Consider the following 23,640-nt stretch of genomic DNA (forward strand, 5'->3'; position numbering starts at 1 on the left):
AGAGGGGAAAAGGTTCCTGATTCCTGATGAAGGGTTTTTTGTCTGAAACATCTTCTCTCCTGCTCCTTGGATGCTCCCTGACCTGCTGTGCTTTTTCAGCACCACATGCTTCGACTCTGATCTCCAGAATCTGCAGTCCTCACTTTCAACAAAAAAAGGTTACCTGGTTCTTAGTCCACTCCATTTCCAGGTTTCACTAGGAGGATATTTAGGCAGCAATCATTGTATCCTAAGGTTTGGGTTGATAGAAAAGGAAAATAAGCATTCTAGACTAAGAATAATTAACTAGGGGACAGTCTACTTTGAGGTAGGATCAGAGCTGGGTCAGATAGACTGGAACAAAAGTTTGGAGTTGACAATGTGGTGCTGGAAAAGTAGATCAGGCAGCATTGGAGGAGCAGTAAGTGCTTTTGCCTGAAACATCGACACTCCTCCTCGGATGCTGCCTGACCTCCTGTGCTTTTCCAGCATCACACTCTCGACTCCAATCTCCAGCATCTGCAGCCCTCACTTTCGCCTGGAACAAAAGGTTGGCAGGAGAAGCCATGGCTGAACAATGAACTACTTTCAAAGAGATAGTTTGGGTCTAGTCCTCAAAAGACAGATGACTATCTGAGGCCTCGAGAAACTCAAATATAGAAAAGTGTGCTTGTGGCAGGCTTAAGAGAAAACACAATTGAGTACTAAGAGGAAGACAGAAGGTTTAGAGGAAGGTGGAAAAGCAAATTCGAGATGCAAAGGGGGACTGTGAAGAGACTGGTGGTCAACATAAAACAGTATCACAAAAATATTGAGGTACATCAACAGTAAGAGTGTGGTAATAGGAAGAATAGGATTTGCACGTGGGAGCAAGAGGCATGACTGAGGTGTAAACTGAAGAGGTAATTGGCTTTGCCAAGAAGGTGGATTCTACCCAAGTCACTGTGACAGAGGAAGAAACTTTTCAAAAGATGAGGAGGGGGTGTTGTTGAGGCTGTCAATACTTGAAGTTGACCAGAACTGAGTGAAATACATCAAAAGTTGTGAGGGAAGAGTAAGTAGAATTTGCAGGGGCACCGAAATAAAATTCGACTTCCCTAAACCAGTGTAGGGGAAATGTTGAGAAAGTTAGAGATTTACACTCATTACTCCTTTGTTCGAGAACAGTTGTAGGATGAGCCCTGCAAATACTGACTGATCAGTTTGATGTCAGTGATGAAGAAGCTTCTAGAACTTTTTTTATATATATTAATCACATGTGAAAAGGTGGGCTGATTAGAAATCCATGCTGGCTTTTCGTAAAGGGAAAATGGTCGCTAACTAATTTGGTGGAATTTTCTTTTGAAGAGTAACAGGAAAGTTCTTAATGAGGATAATACTGTTCATGTAGTATACATGACTTCCAGAAAGGGGTTTGATGCAATGTCACACCACAAACTTGAGACAAATGCATGTAATAAAAAGGGCAGACATAATATAGATATGGAAATAGCTGAGTAATAGGAAATGAAGAGAGACGTCAATAAATATTTTTCAGATTGGAGGCAGTCTTGTAGTAGAGTGCTACAGATGTCTGAATTGGGATCCCTTCTTTCCCCTTATGCATAAATGAGCCAGGTTTTTGTGTGCAGGGCACAGTTTGCCAATGGTAGAAAAATTGGAATAATTCCACCCCGTGAGGATAGTGTGGACCTTGAAAAGGATATAAACATAGGTTGATGGAGAGGCAGATTGATAGCAGCTTAACAAGCAGAAATTAGGTGATGCATTTTGGTACGAAAAACATTGGTGGACAATACAGAATAGGGCGTACAGAAGTAGAGGGACCTGTAAGTGCATGTGTGTAGATCATTGAAGTCAAAAGGACATATAGGGAGAACAGTTAATAAAGTATACAGTATCCTGGGTTTTATTGGTAGGAATCTGGAGTACAAGACCATGCTGAGGACGTTGTTGAACTCGTGCAAAACACATGTTCAATCTCAGCTGGAGTAATGTGTATAGTTCTAGATTACACACATTGTGAAGATACATATGTAGTGGAGAGAGTACAGAAGAGATTTAGAAAAATATTTCAGGGGTGAGAAACCTCAACTATATGAGGCTACTTTAGGGAGATTGGAACTGTTCTTCTTGAAGAGAAGGCTAAGAGGGCAACTTTAAAATGACTTGAATGTAACAAATCTGATGCAAGAAAAGCTTTTTCACACAAGTAGTTTGGGTCTGGAACGCACTGCTTGAAAGTGTAGTGAAAGCAGATTTCATTGAGGTATTCAGGAGGACATCAGATGAATATTTAAGTGGAAATAATGTGCAAGGGTACAGGATAAGGCTAGAGAATGGCGCAAGTCATAATGCTCATGTTGCAGATCTGATGGACTGAAGGTTGTTTCCTACACTGTAATGATTTGTGATTCTGGGCCAAATGGCCTACTTCTCATACATTTTTCCTTAACTTTAAAAAGCATGGGAGTAATTAATTCCACAAGTTTGTGTTTATCATTCTTATGCAAAGGTTGTTAACAAAAATTGTGGCACTTTATTGACAAAGTGAAGACACTTAATGGATCTAATTTCCTTCAATGCCCTGAATTTTAATTCACCTTTTTTCCTCGCCTTGACTGCTCAAAATATACTTAGTTATTCCATTGATACGCTGTCATGATTGGAACAATTTGTAAAGGCTTGTAGTTTAGTGTTTCCAAGTTGCATTACTTTGAAAAATGTTAGCAACATTCACTTGAAATGTTTGTAATGCTAGCTGTAGGACTAAGGGTCATGAATTTTGAAAAAAAGTGTTATAAGATTTAATCTGCTTTCTTGCCAGATTACATTGAATTGGGCTGGAGACATTGTTTTTGTTTTGGATGAGTTGGACAATGGATTGGAGAGAAGAACTTTCTAAACTGTTTAGTGCAAAACCTACTTGGGTGAACCAGACTAGAAACCAGTACTGCCACATTAGTTAACCACTATCCTCCAGTGGTTGTAAGGATAACTTCAATTTTAGCCTGTTACTGTAAGCTTTTAATTTTATACAGGGAATTGATACTGGTGTGGAGCAAACTGCAGCTGAAACTTGATTCATCCAAGCAACACTTTCTAGAGAAATGTCGTCATCTTTTATTAACATCCAGAAATGTGAATCATATCTTCCTCTTTATTAGGGTCATTCAGAATGAGGTAAGCAACTTGCTGCTGTGCATTGATCATTAAAATACTGTGGACAGTTATAGAAAATAGTAAGAAAAGGAAATTATCAGGCTTTCTATTGAGAGGACTATAATGAAAAGGATGTAGAGATTGAGCAGTAGTTATAAAAAACCCTAGACTAACCACAGCTGAGGAAGAGTATATTAGCCTTGGCAGACTGGTAACTACAGTGCAGGGGTTAAATTAACAGGAAATGTTACGCAACTCTGTAGATATTTTTAATTAACCTGTTTATGTGATGCATGCCTGGAGCATGTGGGACTTGAACCTGGGCCTCTTGGCCTGAAGGAGGGGAAACTACCATTGTGCTATAAGAGCCCTGAACTAAGATTGTTCCCAGGGGTTTAGCATTGTGTTATTTATCAAAGCTTTCAAGGCATTAAGGACAGTTGATTTTCATTTGATTAGGGAATCTGGGATTAGGTGCATAATTTAAGAAGTTAGATTTAAGCCTATAACACTTATAATTAGGAAGTGCAAATGATGTTAAAAGTTTAGAACTGCTTCCGCGACTGCCAGGTGTTGCTTCAATTGTTAATTGTAAATCAGGTTAATGAGCTTTGCTTAATCAAGGGTATTATGGATTTAAGATGAACATCAGCGGTGATCTCATTGGTGAAACAGATGGGAGAAATTATCTGTTTACTCCTACAAATCTATCATAAAGTGGTTTATAAATCTTAGTTTGGTTTATTAATTAGAGAGGTAGCAAAGTTTTTTTTAAATATTCTCTTGTGGGATGTGGGCATCTAGCTTGCCAGCATTTATTGTCTATCCTTAGTTGTCTTTGAGAATGTGATGGTGAGAAGGAGCTGTTTCTGCTCTTGTCTTTACTGGTGCCTAGGTCGCTACCAGGTGATTTGTAGTTTCTTGTTTTTCTTTGTTGAGATTGATAAAATCGAGTGACTTGCTATGCCATTTCAGAGAGCAATTGAGAGTGGACCACATTGCTGTGACTCTAGTGTCAAATGTAGGCCAGGCCAGGTAAGGATGGCAGATTTCCTTCCGTGAGCCAGGTGGGTTTTTCCAGCAATCGGTAATTGTTTTAAGGTCATCAGTAGATTCTTAGTTCCAGACAATTTCTATAAATCACATTCCACCATCTGCCATAGTGGGATTCAAACCTGGGTCTCGGAACATTAGCTGAGCTTCTGGATTAATAGTCTTGCAATAAGGCTCTGCCATTGCCTTCTCATCATCTTAGTTGATTTTGTGCATGGCAGTGATAATTTATCATTTTATGTGCTGAAATACTGAAACTTCAGCTCCTTTTAACCTTAATTACTATTTAATTGCAGGCCAGTACTCTACAAATGTTTTACTCAATCATAATTTATTGCCTTCTATGGAAAATTTGATCATTCATGCTTCAGACTTTTGGTGTTTTTCATTGGATGACCAGCTAGTTTTAAAGTTGTAGAGTCGTAGAGCATGGAAACAGATCCTTCAGTCCAACTAGTCCCCGCCAATCCCAAACTAAACTAGTCCCACTTTCCTGCAGTTGGCTCATATACCTCCAAACCTTTCCTGTTCATGTACATATGCAAATGTGTTTAAAACATTGTAACTGTACGTGCATTCACCACTTTCTCTGGCAGTTCATTCCAAACACAAACCATAATGTTCAAAAACATTTCCCATCATGTTCTTTTCGAATCTTTCTGCTCTCACCTTAAAAATATGCTCCCTAGTTTTGACCCCCCAAGAACTTATCTGAAACCAGAAAAAAGCCTTCTCCTCTAGTCCTCTATCAGTCAGCTTTCAAATCTCTGGACAAACACAAACACACTCTCCAGAGCTGTCGAGCAAACATTTAGACAAGCCTCTCCCAAGCTATCGTGTGTAAAACAATCTCTCCTCCTTCGTGTTTTTTTTTGCATATTTCTTTTAAACTATAAAAAGTTTTAAACGGAGAAAAAAAACTCCCTCTCCAGATCGACACTTGATAAACATGTGGAGGCGGGCGGAACGCACTTGAGCAATTTCCTTTTTCTTAATTTTGGACTATAAAAGTTCCAAAAAAAAATCTACGACTGAAAATTTTCTACTTCTGCTATATCATGACAATAAACCCATAAGACAAGTCTGCAACTCAGGAGCAGCTGCAAGCTCCACACTTCTCTGGTTCCACCATTTTCCTTTATTATAAAGATTCTGCATATTTAAACTTTTGATTTAAAAGAAATATTTTAGAGAATCTTATTTGTTTGTACAAATATCTTCCTGGTGACTATATATTAAGAAGTAGGGAGGCAACAGCACAGGGGTAATGTTACTGGACGAATAGTCTAGAACTCCATTTTAATGTTCTGAGGACATGGGTTTGAATCCCACTTTGACAGAAGGTGAAATTTGATGTCAACAAAAAAAATCTGGAATTTTTTTAAAAACCAGCTAATTCTATAATAACCATACAACCGTTGTCGATTATAATGAAAACCCCTCTGTTTCACTAATGTCCTTTAGGGAAGGAATGTGGCCATCCTTATCTGGTTTTGCCTACATGGGACTTAATTGCCAACTGGATATTTTAAGGATGGGCACTAAGTGCTGGCCTGGTTAGTGACATCTTCTGTATGAACTTTTAAAAAGTTACTGAGTGCAGTAAAGGAAGATTTCAGTTCTACATATTTTTGGTGCAGCTTCTCCAAAATCTTTATTTACTGTAATCTATATAGCACTGGATGTATTCTGCTTATTGTACAGAGGTGCAAATTATGAATCACCTTGCTATTGCTGACACTTTTCTCTAAAGCCACAATGTATTTTGTGACAGTGCATTTTTGTTCTTTGGTTTTAAATGCAAAATCAAATAATTTTGCATATGCATTATTTAAATATAGGTTGGAGCTGAAGGCTTGCAGTTCTGTGTGGAGCTTTGTGCACGTGCTCTACGGATTGATTACCAAGATGAACCAAATACTAAAACTTTGGTGTGTAAAACACTCTCCTATCTGCTGCCAAATGATTTGGATTTCTGTAGAGCTTGCACCATTACAGTTTTTTTCTCTGAGTGCACATTGGAATCTTTCCATGCTGTTGAAAGTCTGTACAGTCAGCCAGATCAGCTGTACACAGAAGATACTAGTTTGGTTCCAAGTTTCCTTCGCTGTGAGCTGCTGCTTGTTTTAAAAACCACCTGGCCTTTTGATCCAGAATTTTGGGACTGGCGGATTTTGAAGAAAAACTGTCTCGCTTTAATGCGTGACAAAGTAGCCTTAACTCATGGATGTAAACTAGTTTCAAAGAATGGAAATACCTTGTCTCATAATGGAAATTCAAAAATCAAGACTAAGGAAAAACCTACTAAAATGCCACAGTTAATCCCAGGTGCATCCAGAGCAGATGGCCACCTTGCTTCAATGCATCGCTGTGTGTTATGTCAAAAGGAATTTCTTGGTGGGCACATTGTACGCCATGCACAGGTTCATCCGCAAAAAGGTGCCTTCTCTTGCCTAATTTGTGCAAGAAAATTCAGATTGAGGGGACAAATGCTTAAACATTTAAAGACTCACGTGCGAAAGCTTCAGAAGCAAAAACTTGCTGCTCGGACAAATACTCACGAATCTTCCAGTGTTAATAATGGTTTGAAGGAAACCTGTATGCTCATAAATGGAGTTCTTGGTAGTGAAAACAGGTCGGCTACTTCAGAAACTGCTAGTGTAGATAAGCAGACGAAACTCAGAAAGTTAACAGAGGATGAGGATAATAAAATTAGTATTGCCGATGCTCCAGATGAGCCACAGTGTTCGACTGATCTACATGGACCACTGAATGAATGTTTGAAAATTCAGGAAGATCTTAATAAAGATGTTGCTCCTCAACCGGATGATGATGTTGTGGTTGATCAAGTGACAAAGGAAATATTTGGTTCGGATACAGTAGCTGTTCAAACTGAAAAGAATGTGAAGAACTGTGTTCTTACTAAACAAAATTTGACCACTCACAAAAATAATGGAGCTCTGTGCCGACAAGAACAGACAGAAGATAGTTCTGCTTCAAAAGAAGAGTTGGAAAATGAGAGTGAACGTGAAAGTTTCCTCTCTTGTCCAGGCCATGGTTGTTCAAAGATCTTCAGTAAGATTCAATTTCTGACTAAGCATGCACGGAAATGTCACTCCACTGATGAAAATGTGCAAGATTACCTAATGAAGTGGTATAAGGGCAAGTGCCGTTATTGCCAAAGAAAATTCACACATTCCCAGCATTTGATTGACCACCTTAAAAGGCATCAGTATCCAAAATTGTATTTCTGTTTACAGTGTGGCTGTGGCCAGACATTTAAATCTGCTTCAGAACTTGCAACTCATACCAAGGGTCACGAAGCTTTTCGGGCACAGTGCAGCTTTCGTGACTGTGATAAATTGTTTGATGAACTTGATATGCTTTATGAGCATGAGGCACAACATTACTTAAGTGGCAAACCTATCCGACTCACTGAATGTGATCAAAGAAACTTTCAGACAAGCAAAGTCCAGAGCCACCAGGAAAAGGCAAGTGAAGACAAATGTTTGAAAGGTGAACCGAATCCTATGGAATTGCTCGTTCCATTGTGGAAGTCACGAAAAGAGTTATCGGAACCAAAGACTTACCTTCACAATATGGTTAGCAAGCAAAGTGGAAATCAAAATGGAGATGGCAAATTAACTGATACGCTGCATATTTCAGTTGAATCAGATGAGAAGACCTTGCCTGTTGAATCAAGCAGTGAAAGCTGTTGTATTAATAATAAACAAATAGTAAATGGGCATAGTAACTTGAAAGACATTTCGAGTGAGTCAAACCCTACAAATCCATTTTACTCAGGTGATATGTCAAGTGATGGTGTTGCTGATTTAGATAAGACTCGTCTTACTACAGATGCTTCAAGCTCGGAGTCTACACCAGCAGTGTTGAATAACAGTGTTTCAAAAGGTGCTGTAATGGAAGTGTCACAGAATGCCAGCGATCTGTCACAACACAGTAATGTTCCTCCAGTTTTGCATGCATCCTCTAGCCAAGAGCAGAAGAGTAATAGTGGTAGGGACGAACATAAGGGCTATGGCAGATTACAAAAGTACTACAGACCACAGCCTCCAAGCTACCTAGATGAACGATATATCAGTATGCCAAAACGAAGGAAGTTAGCCACAGATTCAAATCAGCCCCCCCATTCACATACAAATGCAGTTAATGTGAAAAATGAACGACACATATGTCGAAAGTGCTTCATGATCTTCAACAGCATTGAAGCGTTAGAAGGGCACAGCACCGGGGACAATTGTAGACCGCTCTTTGTTATGGAATCAGATAGTGATTAAGGTAAGTGGAATGGTTGAAGTTCTCAAAGTATGAATAATTAACTTGGTTATTGAGTATATCCATAATTTTGTTTCAAAGGGGGCTATGAATGACTAAGTTGATGGGAAATTTATGTACTTTATGAAATGTTTAATTTGAAGCAACTCTTGTAAAGGGCTTAAAAGAGATTATATATAAAAATAAAAGGTAGGTTACAGAGCTAAAAATGATGTGATGTTTCTTGATGATGGGAACGTGTGAAGTTTCCTGCAGATGATATTTTCCTATATTGAAACATAAAACTGGCTTAAAGCACAAACAAATACTGTGCTAACAGTGGGGGTAATAGCAAGCAGACTGCTTACTCCCAGTGTATCTTGCGTCTCCTGTTTGTCCTTTCATTACACAGTTATAAATCCAGCAGAAGCCATTCGTCATACTTAGTTCTGCTGAGTCAGTCAGATGGGATTTGTTGTTGGTAAGTAGAAGTCTGATTAAGTATAGTGCAAATCTGAATCAGGAAGTTTTTTTTTTGACACCATAAATGTCATAGAGCATGGTATCAAACTTCCAAAAACTTCCAAAACTTACACTGATGTCAAGTGACTTTTAATCATACTGCACATAGATTTTTACATGTAACTGCAGAAAAGCTGCATAATGTTTTGTACCAACCCTGGTAGCCCATAATTGCATTGGCTAGCCTAAAGTTTAATCATTTGATAATGTAATTCTTGCTATAACCTATAGAGTCATAGAGATGTACATCACGGAAACAGACCCTTTGGTCCAACCCGTCCATGCCGATTAGATATCCCAACCCAATCTAGTCCCACCTGCCAGCATCCGGCCAATATCCCTCCAAACCTTTCCTATTCATATACCCATCCAAAAGCCTTTAAAATGTTGCAATTGTACCAGCCTCCACCACATCCTCTGGCAGCTCATTTCATGCCCGTACCACTCTGCGTGAAAACGTTGCTCCTTAGGTCTCTTTTATATCTTTCCCCTCTCACTCTAAACCTATGCCCTCTAGTTCTGGACTCCCCACTCCAGGGAAAAGACTTTGCCTATTTATCCTATCCATGCCCCTCACAATTTTGTAAACCTCTGTAAGGTCACCCCTCAGCCTCTGACGCTCCAGGGAAAACAGCCCCAGTCTGTTCAGCCTCTCCTTATAGCTCAAATCCTCCAACCCTGGCAACATCCTTGTAAATCTTTTCTGAACCCTTTCAAGTTTCACAACATCTTTCCGATAGGAAGGAGACCAGAAATGCAGGTAATATTCCAACAGTGGCCTAACCAATGTCCTGTAAAGCCGCAACAAGACCTCCCGAACTCAATACTCTGACCGATAAAGGAAAGCATACCAAATGCTGCCTTTACTATCCGATCTACCTGCGGCTCCACTTTCAAGGAGCTATGAACCTGCACTCCAAGGTCTCTTTGTTCAGCAACATTCCCTAGGACCTTACCATTAAGTGTAGAAGTCCTGCTAAGATTTGCTTGCCCAAAATGCAGCACCTCGCATTTATCTGAATTAAACTCCATCTGCCACTTCTCAGCCCATTGGCCCATCTGGTCAAGATCCTGTTGTAATTTGAGGTAACTTTCTTTGGTCTCCACTAGTAGGTATAGGAAGTGCTGGATGACTAAAGAAATTGAGGGTTTGGTTAAGAAAAAGAAGGAAGTATGTGTCAGGTATAGAAGGGATAGATAGAGTGAATCCTTAGAGTATTAAGGAAGTAGGAGTATACTTAAGAAGAGGGAAATCAGGAGGGCAAAAAGGGGACATGAGATAGCTTTGGCAAATTGAATTAAGGAGAATCCAAAGGGATTTTACAAATACATTCAGGAAATAGGGTAACTAGGGAGAAAATAAGGCCCCTCAAAGTCAGCAAGGTGGCCTTTGTGTGGAGCCGCAGAAAATCTGGGAGATACTAAACGAATATTTTGCATCAGTTTTATTGTGGAAAAGGACATGGAAGATATAGAATGTGGATTCTCGTTATCTCATTTCTGAAGGCTTCCCATTTTCCAGCCGTCCCTTTGCCTGCGAACTTTTGCCCCCAATCAGCTTTTGAAAGTTCTTGCCTAACACTGTCAAAATTGCCTTTTCTCCAATTTAGAACTACAACTTTTAGATCTGGTCTATCCTTTTCCATCACTATTTTTAATCAAGTAGAATTATGGTCACTGGCCCCAAAGTGCTTCCCCACTGACACCTCAGTCACCTGCCCTGCCTTATTTCCCAAGAGTGGGTCAAGGTTTGCACCTTCTCTAGTAGGTACATCCACATACGCACTTGACAAATGCCTCTCCATCTAAACCCTTAACACTATGGCAGTCCCAGTCTACGTTTGGAAAATTAAAATCTCCCACCATAACCACCCTATTATTCTTACAGATAACTGAAATCTCCTTACAAATTTGTTTCTCAATTTCCCTCTGGCTATTAGGGGGTCTATAATGCAATCGCAATAAGGTAATCATCCCTTTTTTATTTCTCAGTTCCACCCAAATAACTTTCCTAGATGTATTTCTGGGAATATCCTCCCTCAGTACAACTGTAATGCTATCCCTTATCAAAAATGCCACTCCCCCTCCTCTCTTGCTTCCGTTTCTGTCCTTCCTGTAGCGTTTGTATCCTGGAAAATTAAGCTGCCAGTCCTGCCCATCCCTGAGCAGTTGACTAATGTAATCGAATTGACTGTAGGAAACAAAATGAATGCCTTTCTCTGGCCAAATATTTTGAGATCTCTTTCGAAACTGGATCTGATATACAAATGAGACTTGCTTTGGTTCATAGAGCCATCTCCCATGTTAATTTAGTGTCTGTCATTGATTTTCACTAATTACTTGGGATATTCATTCTGCATTTGTTGAACCATTATCTTTGCAAAATTAAACTTCTAATTGGAAAATCAAGTTATCCAATGTATGGGCTCCTAATTTGAATTATAGATTATACTGTATATGTCCATCTTTATGATTCAATTTCAGTAAGATGAGTATGAATGAATGATTATGGTTCATTTCTGCCTTCCAGGTTACTACGAATTCCTTGCAAGAGAATGGACATTCTGACATATCAATTGATAAATCAAACTAGGATATCAATTTTACTGTACAGAGTTCATCTCAACTTAATCCAAGTGCCATGTAAGGTCTATAAGTTCAGCACAGTGAAAAGGTTAAAGAAGACAAAATATCAAGCATACGTGTTTGAGATGGACACCAAATTTAAAAGCAGTAGCACTTACTCACGAAGTGCTCCTCCACTGAAGAGTCATGAAAAGTGTGGATAAATCTGTGATACATTGTAGAAATGGATATGAAGTGCAGACCTACGTAAATGCATGAACATTTGTCCTGCCACATCAAATTGGAAATTTAGTGCACTACAAAAAGGGCAGTAGTCTAACAGCACAATAGGAGAGAACCAGAAAACACGTGTGGGCTAAATCTTGTTGGAGTATGGCATCTCACAGCCTGCACTGTTCGACATTTTTCAGCCCCCTTCAGTTTGAATATAATTTATGTAGTATCTTGCTGGAAATGTGAACTCTTAACAGGGCACCAGTAAGGGACGTAGTCAAAAGCAGAACAAGAGTATATCTAACTCAGTAAAGTTTTTGTATCAGTAGGTGAAGTGGCAATGTAGAAAATGTTTGTGAATTGACCCTAATCAGGTGAAGAAAGTGATACGTGAGGAAATAAAGATTGGATTAAGAGGGCAAAATAAATAATTTAAATTTAAAATTTGTCTAAATCTCTAAGAAGCTACTGCATGCAGGATAGAGGCTCAATGGTTTAAATTGAGAGCAGAGATTTTGAGTGAAGTTGAATTAATCATTGGGTTGTTAATTATGAGCACTAATGAAATAGAGGTTTTAATCTGGCAATTGTTGTGCAGAACCAGCAAGTTAAGGGGAGATGTAGTTGAATGTGAGGCAAATGGTAGAATGACAAAAGTTGACCAGAATGTTCTGGAGGTTCATAACTTAATGGTGTTTCTCTTTTGAACATGCTGGCCAATTTGCATATTAATAATACCCTGCATCCCAAACAAACGATGATCTTTTCTGGGACATGTAGGCCATTGTAAATGCTGTTAAGGATAGGTGTGGTAAACCCAAGTGAGTTAAGCACAGTGAAGAGTATAAATCTATTCATTGTAACAGTTTGAGGAATTCCTGATGTATATGCCCAATTGTCTTCCAAAACAAGCACAATGTTGAAGAGTTTTTGCTCTTTAATGTGTGCTGAAGAAATGAGAGGTGAACAAGAAGTTCAAAGTTGACTAGCATAATAAAGATTTTTTTTCTTTCTGGGTGCATTTATCTTCTGTTGTGATACAATGAGGATATTGACTGTACATATTACAATTATTAAGGCTGTTATTGTTAAACACTGGACTCTGACTCCCAGTTTTTCTACTTTTATAAGGCATTCAGAATAGCATGCACTTTGGTATAACATGCAAAATGCTTAGCTACTTAAAAGACTGCTGCATTAATGATGTAGTGTTTTTTGTTCAGAATGTTTGTTTACCTCAAGCAGTGTGCGAAAGTTTAGTCCTAATGCACTAAAATAGCTCTTGACAGAGCTTTTCAAATCTGAACATTTTGTTCGTCTTAACAAAAAAAAATCCAATGTGAAATTGGACTGATTTATAGAGGAAAATGCAAGCATTCTGCTCCTAATTGGTGTTTGTTTCCAATATGAAAATGAAAGAGTAACAATCCAACAGTAGTCACCTGTGAAATTTTAAAATCACCTTGATCTGAATGGAAAGCAGCGATGGATGGCCTTCACTTTACATCTCTGAAAATGCTACAGAAGTCAAGAAAAATGAGTTTACTGCCACAAAACTCAAATGCTAAATGTGTTCCTATCCATGCATTACAAGAAATGGGGGGAAGGGGAAAAGCAATAATGATACATCTGAAGGTGATATGCAAAAATCAAGTTTCTTCAATTTACACCGAGAACTTACTTGGCCAAACAGGCCCTCAGCTCAAATGCCTTATGTTGAATGCAGGGAGATTACTAACTAACTGCAAAAGAGTGCTGATTTTCTTTTAAATTGTCCATTAGAAATTTAATGATTTTGCTTTAAATTCTGATCAATGATCTTTGCTCTGCAAATAATAATGAAGTATCCATGATAACAATTCATCGCCTACTGTTGCATCTATGGTATTGCTGTGTGATGGTTTGTTTTGGGACTCGTATTTGTGATTGGAAAATGAGGCAACAATGCAAGCAGCTGGCTAAATATTCCTTGATCTGGTAATTGTTGAAGAAAGTCCACCTTTTCAGAAAGTTAGGTGAGATAATTTTAAGGAGTTTGCTTTTTCAGTTTTAAAGTTGTATAAATAACCATAAATCACAAGCAAGAAGAGCAAGAAAGATAAATGTTAGCATTCTACTTGTTGAGGAAAGTTCTTTGCCTCAGCAAAGTTCAAAGTCAGGACCAAGGTCACTGTTTGTTGGTTAGTCTGTTAATGAATAGTATTACATGCACATAGTTGCTGCTTTGTGTGTGTGTAGAGGAATTATCACTCCCGTAGGTTTAGTTCTGAACAAAATATGTGACCACAAGTATTGAAGCAATGTAAAATTAGAAAGATGATCACCATGACAAGTTAAACTGAGAGCACACCTCTTAATTTATTCTCTGGTACATGAACATACAATTGTACGTAACAAATTTCAGTACAGCACAATTTTATTTTCTAATAGCTTCTTATGAAGCTTATATCAGTCATTTTTATAGTTTGTTTTCCATTCATCTTGAACAGGCCTAATGGCCTGCATGCAATCCAATAATTTTTGAAGACCAGGTTTTTTACATTTTGAACATTTTGGAGTGGTAGAACCCATCAGTACTGGGTTTTTGCATCATCAATATTGCTTGCAATTTGATAAAGTATTTTTCTAACAACACTAAATTGATCACTTGCATTAAAAAAAAAATCAGGTATGGATAAAGGTCAATTTGGCGTGTTAAGCTCTGGTTTTTAACAGCATTTTTGCCTTGTTTTTAAGAGATCTTTATGCATGTAAGACAAAAGGATCAAGGTTGGAAGAATTAGGGAACTAATTTCTGATTACTGACTTTTAGATAGGAGTACCAATTTAATAGCTGGACTTTGCAATGTAGGAATGAAACCTTAATAGGAAAGATCAAGTCAGATGAATGAATGAATGAAATTGGAAGCATGGCTAAGCCCAGGTGAAAGCTTGTAGTAAGGCAGCAGATGCCATTTCAATCTGTCCTAAATCTTGACAGAATTATATAATTGGATTAGATATCCATGCATCTAATTTTATATTTGGGCCTTTTCCTGTTATCACATTGCATAAGGTTTCAGTGTTGTCCAGTTTTAACATCTGTGCATTAAAACAACCTAGAAAATGTTCATGTTGAATTAATTGCCAGTCCTGAATAAAGTAGCTATGTCTTAGGTAAGATAGTAAATGACCGGTGGATAAAGGCACAATGAAACAAATTACAAATTCCTGAGTAGTGCATTACACTATTTAAGGATATGATGTATCTGTTGACAGTTACTGTTGTGTCCTGTAACAAAATAATATAAAACTACTGTTTTAAGTAGGAAAATGTACATTGGAAAATATTTTTAATTTTTGCAATCTGAGTTATTAACTCTAAGGTTTCCTACAAACCTAGTCCTTAAGAGGAAGTAAAAACTATGAACAACATGTCTACTAAAATTTGAGTAATATGCAGATACCTTGTACATGCAATGCTGCTTGGAAGAATGCAAACAATTAACGATTGTAAATTGCCCACCTGTGCATTAAACAAGCAGCAGTTCAGTTCTTCATTTAAAGCACTTTAAAGTGCAATTGTCATTCTCAGGTCATTTTTCTGGGATTTTCCATCACAGCATTATTTTTCCTCTTAGTTTTGCGATAATTCAAAAAAGCTCCTTTTAAAGAACTATTTATTTCTTTTCCTTATTGAAAAAGGCACTGATAACTAAGGGAGGAAAGCCTTATGTGGTATCAATGTTTTCTTGTATTTTTAAACTGAGATTGGAAGAAAATTCCATGCAAGATTAAATACACTTTGAAATGTTAACTTTTGCACTTTTCGCTATTGATTATTTGTAATGGAACTATTTAAAATTTGGTTTGGCAAGTTCTACATTTTGTGCTTCTTGTTGAACATTGTACATTATTCTACCTTTATGCTTGTTAATATAAAGCTCAAGCTGAGCCATAAAGGAACAGCAGTCATTTTGAATATGGTCTAGAGTTTAATTTTGATGCAGTTCTGAAAACATGATTCAAAAAGTTAGGTTTTTGTACATTGCCTGAATTTACTGATTAAAAATCACTGTTGTCTCCATTTGTATGTATTACATTTCCCAAACTCCAACTGCACAGTGAGTGGGTAAGTACATTGCATTGTGGTCTGTGATCAATAGTGGGTTAGAAGCTGGCGTAATATAAAAGTGCTCTCTTTCCCACTCTCCTTCTGAAAAATAATTATTTACTGAGCAAAGCAACTGGAATTAATGACCTGCTTTTATACTTCTCCCCTCATTGTCTAAATGAACAATTCTTGTGAAACCAGGCTGAAATTAAGATTTTTACTTTTATTCCCATGTTGCATAGCAAGTAAGATCGAGACACTTGGGGAAACTGATGGCATAAATTCAATAATCATGTCCTTCATTTTGATTAAAGTGACATTTCATTCCTGCAAAATAAGGTGATTAGAATTGGGGCCAAGGGTGTTCCAATCATGAGCATTTAGAAAATTGCTGCAAGGGAAGGTAAATCTGTGGTGAAACTTTCCCATAAAATATTATCGGGATAGAACATGCAATTCTTTTTCAAATGGTCTATTACCAAAAGATACAAAACCAATTATTTTGGAAGCAAAAGGAATTCAAGAATTTATTTTCATAAAAGATTATTAGGACTTATGCACTAAAATACAGCATACATGAGTAACCCTATGATATGTATGTCCTTGTATGTTGTGTTTGCAAAACAGAACTTTTCACTGTACTTCGGTACATGTGATAACAATAAATCAAATCAAATGAGCCAGAATACACTAATGCTGCTGGTTACTCCAGAGCAGTGCTAATATTTCTATATATTAGAACTATTTTCACCTGGAATTTAATTTGTCTACTTCGAAACTTGATACTAATAGGAAAGAAATTTTATGGTCAGGGTTCACTAAGATAGCATTGAATACAGGAAAAGTTATATGAACCCCATTAGCATCCTGGCTGTTGTGCTAGGGCTTGTTCTCCAATAGGTTGTTTCATTACAGCTGCTACATTAGCATATACCACAAAGAAAAGGAGCAAATTAAATCCTACTAATGATCTCCCTGTCACTAGACTTGATCATTGCCTGAATGATGGAATGTATCACTGATAGTGCTTTCAAGTGATACTAACATAGCAGTCATCCGCTCATTGACCCTTAGTTTGTCTTCCACGAGGGCTCCTGACACCACTATAGCCTTGGTTCAAATATGAGAGGAAGAGGTCAGGTGCGTGACCACCCCTAACAGGAAGGCAGCGTTTGGTGTAGCAGCATTGGACTTGGCTGCCAGAATAGGCCATTTGGCCCTTTGATCATATTGTGCTATTCACTAAGACGATGACTGAACTGTTTATGGTCTTAATTCCACAGTTCCTACCTCCCCCCAATAACTTGATTCTCTTGTCTATCATTAAACACTGATAAAAGGCAGTGTTACATTGAAAGACAGACTATAAGCATCAAGAAGACATGGCAAAATTTAAGGCATTGGGAATAAAGGGTGCATCTGGTCATGAAGTCATACCAAGCCCAAGGGCTAATGTTTGTTAAATATAATAATTTTAGTTGCAGCACACTGGCAAGAATTCCCCAGCATAGAGTCCTAGGTCCAACACCTTCATTAATGACCTTCCTCTATTATAAGGTCAGAAGTGGGGATAGTCACTGAATTATTGATTTAGTATTATTTCCAACTTGGGTGTGGATCACTTCAAAATGCATGTGCAGCAAGAGCTGGGATAATATTGTGGGTTGGGTTTATAAGTGGCAAGTGATTAAGGCACACAAATAGTACATAATGAATATCTCCAACTATATTCCCTGATCCAAACACCATTGTAATCATTGAATTTCCCCACATGAACATCTTGGGTTTACTGTTGTCTATCGATATAAACTGAATGGCTACAAGATTAGGTCAGCATTCTGGTATTGTGGTGAGTAACTTGATTGACTTTCTAAAGTCTAACAACCATCTATGAGGCGTCAGTCAGAAATGAAATAGTATGTTCTCCATTTGTCCAGCAACATTCAAGAAGTTCAATATAATCTAGAACAAAATAATTTGCTTGTTTAGCACCCTATTTGCTAATTTAAACATTTTCCTCTCCATAACCTATGTATCTTATCTGTAATGTGTACACATTTGATTTACTGCAAGAACGCAGCGGGCTGCTGTGGCAATAACTTACAAAGACACAAACTCCTCCATCTAAAGGAAAAGTCCTGAGATGCAAATTCCCCTCCAATCATGCAAAACTCAAGTTAGAATACTTTGCCTTTCCTCTACAGTCACCATATCAAAACCCCAGAGCTCCCCAACAACACTACAGGTTACCTACTGATGTTGTGCAGTTCAAAGAAGCTCTTTACCACCAACTCTGAGATAATTAGAGATGAGCAACAAATGATGGCCTAACCTGTGATGCTTGCGTCCTATGAAATGATCTTTTAAAACCTCAAAACTATTGTGACTGATCATTTCCTAAATATTGCTCATAATTGTGTGCCCCTCAAAAGGAAACACGTTTACTTTTGAAATGTTCCATTTTATGATTTCCATGGAGGTCGAAAAGAACCAAACTTACTGAATGACACCAATTGATAACACTTTAATTTTAGGACCTGCTGCTTGTGAAAGAAAGCAGGAGTGATTACCAATGTCCACTGTGTACTTCAGTCCAGGATCTGAACCCGACTCTTCACAGTCCCCTACTATGTTTTATGACATCTCCGCAGAATGCATTAGCCATGGATTTGACAAATCTAATGGCCAAAACTTCATTACTGACAATTTAGACACTGTCCACACAGGATGCTACAAAATAAACTGCGAACAATTCAAGACCTCCTGTGAAGCACTCAGTAACCTAGACAGCACCTGTGCCAAGACTTGATGAGAACTAAAAGTAAGTTTGAGAGTAAGTGACCAGGATCTGGTGGTGAGAGCTGCCCAGCCTTAATTGAAGTCTGTGCTGGCTATGACAGTATGTGTAGGAGTGTTAATTAAGTTAGCTTTATTCTGTCTATGCTCCCCTCCCCTCTCTCTCTCTCTCTCTCCCCCCCAAAAAAAAGAAATTAGAAACTGCTCAAGGCGGCATGGTGGCACAGTGGTTAGCACTGCTGCCTCACAGCGCCAGAGACCCGGGTTCAATTCCTGCCTCAGGCGACTGACTGTGTGGAGTTTGCATGTTCTCCCCATGGCTGCGTGGGTTTCCTCCCACAGTCCAAAGATGTGCAGGTCAGGTGAATTGGCCATGCTAAATTTCCCGTAGTGTTAGGTAAGGGGTAAATGTAGAAGTGTGGGTGGGTTGCGCTTCGGCGGTTTGGTGTGGACTTGTTGGGCCGAAGGGCCTGTTTCCACACTGTAATGTAATCTAATCCTAAATCTAATCTTAAACAAGTCGTTATTTTTTCCTCTTGGTTTTGGTTATAATCTCTCATCAGAATTTCTTAAGAGTTTTCTCTTGTCATCGACTGAGGATTTCTCTCCAATGTGCTAGTCAGGACCTTTGTCTTAAGTTCGTCCCGATTCCCATTCTTCTGTTTCGACCTTGCTACATGGATACTTCATTAATATGATTTGAACTGAAGGATCTATTTCCATGCTGTACATCTCTATGACTCTATCTACATTTTACTAAATTATCATTCTTGAAAAGATTTGTAGCTTGGGTTGTAGAATGAAGTCAAGGATTCATTCGCCGAGCTGGTGTGTTTTTCTGCAAATGTTGCATCACCTCGCGAGGTGATATCATCATGCAATTTTGATAAGGTGTTCAGAGGTATCTCTTTGTTTCTTCTGCTTCTGTATCTGAATGGTTTGTATATGGGGGCCAGTTCGATGTATCTATTGATTGAGTTCCAGTTGGAGTGCCAGGCTTAAAGGAATTCTTTGGTATGCCTGTTTTGCCTGTGCTACAATTCAATCATTTCAGTTTAATTTGTGTCCTACTTTGTCCGAGCATGTGCTGGTCGTGTCTGGCAGTGGCAAGCTGATGTCTGTGCACTCGTATGGTCAGTTTTCTACCTGTTTGTCCTATGTAGTGTTTTTCACAGTCCTTGTAGGGTATCTTGTAGGTAACATTTGTCCTGTTGGATGTAGGTTTTGGGTCTTTAAACTTTGTGAGGAGCTGGTGGAATGTGTTTACTGGTTTGTGGGCTATTAAAATTCCCAGGGGTCTGAATAGTCGAGTAGTTATTTCTGATATGTCTTTGATGTATGGTATGGTCGTTATCATGTGGTTGTGTAGTGTTTTCATCTTTGGGTTTGTCTCATAGGTTCCAGAGGACAGTGCTCTTAGGACACCTGTTTCATTTAAATCCTTTGAATTAGTGTTCCTATTCGGTCTTCTGGAGTTCCTGGTTGCTGCAGTGTGCCCTTGCCCATTTAAATAATGTCCTCATGCAGCTCCGTTTGTGCGTCTAGATAGTGCACTATAACAGCAACTATCTGGTTGGTATAGGTGTTCTTCCGGTACACACAGTGAAAAACACTACACAGGGCAAACGGAAAGAAAACTGACCAGATGAGTGCACGAACATCAGCTTGCCACTGCCAGACATGACCAGCACACTCTCATTAAACATAGACAATGAAGGACACAAATTCAACTGGGACTATGTAACCATCCTAGCACAGGCAAAACAGAGACATGCCAGAGCGTTTCTTCATGCCTGGCACTCCAAACGGAACTCAATTAATTGACATGGTGAACTGGACCCTGTATATAAACCACTCAGATACAGAACTGTAAGAACTAACAAAAAACACCAGGTGAAAGTGAGGATTGCAGATGCTGGCGATTGGAGTTGAGAGTGTTTTGCTGGAAAAGCACAGCAGGTCAGGCAGCATCCGAGGAGCATGATGGTCGATGTTTCGGGCAAAAGCCCTTCGTCAAATTGTGCTTTTGCCTGAAACATAGATTCTCCTGCTCTTCTGATGCTGTCTGACCTGCTGTGCTTTTCCAGCAAAACACTCTCAACTCCAATCGCCAGCATCTGCAATCCTCACTTTCACCTGGTGTTTTTTGTTAGTTCTTACAGTTCTGTATCTGACTTTAACAACACCATTTCTGCCACCAGGGGGTACAATGGCAAAGTGCTTATGTTATTGGACTAGTAAGGCCTGGATGAATGATCCAAATTCACATTCCCCCATGACGGCCAGGGAATTTAAATGCAGTTAGTTAAATCAAAAATTTTTTTTTAAAAAAAAGCTACAATGGTGACCATGAGATTATCAATGTTGTATGAAACCAGACAGATACTTGAATGTCCTTTCAAGACTGGATTTACAACAAGCAGTTTGCGAAGTTTAAGGGCCCACAAAATTTTTACATTGTGATTGTGAACTGTCACCACATTATCATCCATTTCTGGTGCAGTCGTTAATAAAATCTTATTCTTCGCCTGATTTTTTTTTTTCCTTTTTTTCTTTCTAACTGTTTCAACCTTGCCCTGACCACACATGCACATTGGTAAATGGAACAACAGTGGCTATACTGATACTAGTCCATTTTTGTCACCTGCACAGTCTGTATATTGACACTGGAACCTGTCAGCAGCCCTTGAAGGAACAGGAAATGCACGTGGGACATGCCTCAGCAGGGTTTGGCTGATAATGTTGAACACTATGCTCAGTTTCAGGATGACAGAAATTCCTATTCTTTAGTGCCTGTTATCTAGCACCTCAATCTGTAAAGCACTGGGTCATGCTTCTAACAAGCAATGAACTGCTAAAAAGATCCAAAGTAATGATGGCTATCTTATGTTTATATCTTCTGAATACACAAAGTGTGTATCAGCGACATCCTGAGTAAGTAATGTTTAAACTGATACAAGGATCTCTTTACTAATGCCTGAGACACACACATTTTAGACCTGTCTTTTTAAACTCTATTTGCCATTCACAATGTTAATGTTACTTATTTTTATTTCTGTAATGCTTCCAAGGCTGGAGTACAAGAGTAAAGATGAACTGCTGGTCAGACTGCATTTGGAATATTTTGAGAAGTTGTGCACGATGTATCTAAGGACGGATGAGCTGGCATTAGAGGAAGTTTGTAAGAAGAATCCCAGGGTTAAAGGGCTTGTCATATAAGGAGCAGAAAATGCTGGGTCTACATATTGAATTCATCAGGAATTGTGAGGGTGATGGGGGAAGCCTGATTTAAACTTAAAATACTGAGAGACCTGGATAGAATGGATGTCGAAAAGATGTCCCCAAACTTAGGACAGACTAGGACCCAAAGATAACTCTTTGAAGGGATGAACTAAGATGAGAAATTTGTTCAGTCACAAGGTGGTTAATCTGTGGAACTCATTGATGCAGAAGGCTGTGGAGGTCAAGAGTATTTAAGATTCAAGTGTTCTTGATTAGTAAGGGGATCAGTGGTTACAGGGAGAAAGCAGGAGAATGAGTTTGAGAAACATATCAACCATGATGGAATTAAGGAGTAAATTGATGGGCCAAATGGCCTCATTCTGCTCCTGTATCTAATGGTCTTACCTAAAACTTTATTTGGGGAGGGGAAGACATTATTGGGAATTTCAAGGTCCAACATACAAACATAGATATTCTAAAACCATGAGCACAAACACTGAAAATATTTAGGAAGTATTTGGAAAGTGGAGACAAGACCAAAGGTAATGTTCTGGGTAGCTGTCCAAAATGTGAAGAAAGGTCATGCATGACTTGAGATCTTAACTCATTCTTTTCCCACAGATGCTATCTTACCTGGGGTGTGTTTAGAATTGGAATTGAGAATTCTTGCTTGGTCATAGCAAAGTGATTTACATTGAACAAACCAAATAATAAAGTTTAATTGGATTACTACTGCTAATTATTCATATCGCAACTTTAATGAAACATTTCGGAGCATCTCACATCAACATTATAATATAAAATATGACACTGAGCAACAAAAGGAAGTATTATCTCAGGTGACCAAAAGCTTGGTCAAAAAGAGAGTTAAAGGAATGTCTTAACAGGAAAATAAAATTGAGAGATTTAAGAGCGAATCCCAGAGTTTGAGATCCATGAAACTGAAGGTGGAAATACTAGTGTTTTTTAAAAATTATTTATTCATTCACAAGAATTCGGTGTCATGGGTTGGGCCATCATTTTGTTATCCATTCCTACTTGCCTTCCAGGTGATGTTGAATCACCTTGTTATATCACTGGGGTCTGACATGGACCCACGCAGTGTCTTACTGACAATTCAATGAATCGTGATATAGTTTTGAGAAGTAGCTCAGGTTGAGGTTCTGGATGTAAGTTTGCTCGTGGAGTTGAAAGGTTCAGTTTCAGACGTTTCGTCACCATTCTAGGTAACATCTTCACAGTGAGCCTCCAGACAAAGCACTGCTGATGATTCCTGCTTTCTATTTATATGTTTGGGTTTCTTTGGGTTGGTGATGTCATTTCCTGTTCTTTTTCTCAGGGAATGGTAAATGGGGTCCAAGACTTTGTTGATCGAGTTCCGTTTGGAATGCCACGCTTCTGGGAATTCTCATGTGTCTCTCTGTTTGGCTTGTCCGAGGATGGATATGTTGTCCCAGTCGAAGTGGTGTCCTTCCTTATCTGTATGTAAGAATACTTGTGGGAGAGGGTCATGTTTTGTGGCTGGAACACAGAAGAGACACGCACGAGAATTCCTAGAAGCATGGCATGCCAACCGGAACACTCAATGTGTTTGTTGTTAGACTTGGACCCCATTTACCACCCCCCTGAGAAAAAGAACAGGAAATGATCACCACAGGAAATGACATCACCAACCCAAATATATAAATAAAAAGCAGGAATCATCAGCAATGCTTTGTCCAGAGGCTCACTAAAGATGT

The 23,640-nt window shown here is 38.7% G+C and overlaps 1 protein-coding gene across 1 annotated transcript in view; it reads left to right on the forward strand.

The window, feature by feature from the left end:
• LOC140486398 (zinc finger protein 654-like) overlaps window positions 1-15,751 on the forward strand; it is a 56,650-nt gene extending 40,899 nt beyond the window's left edge. The window contains exons 7-9 of the mRNA XM_072585478.1: window positions 3,021-3,162; window positions 6,036-8,493; window positions 11,522-15,751. Coding sequence (XP_072441579.1) covers window positions 3,021-3,162; window positions 6,036-8,492 — 2,599 coding nt within the window. The 3' untranslated portion in view covers window position 8,493; window positions 11,522-15,751. The remainder of the gene's footprint in view (window positions 1-3,020; window positions 3,163-6,035; window positions 8,494-11,521) is intronic.
• Window positions 15,752-23,640: the final 7,889 nt, after the last annotated feature.

This window comes from Chiloscyllium punctatum, chromosome 15 (assembly GCF_047496795.1).
Source record: "Chiloscyllium punctatum isolate Juve2018m chromosome 15, sChiPun1.3, whole genome shotgun sequence".
NCBI lineage: Eukaryota > Metazoa > Chordata > Chondrichthyes > Orectolobiformes > Hemiscylliidae > Chiloscyllium > Chiloscyllium punctatum.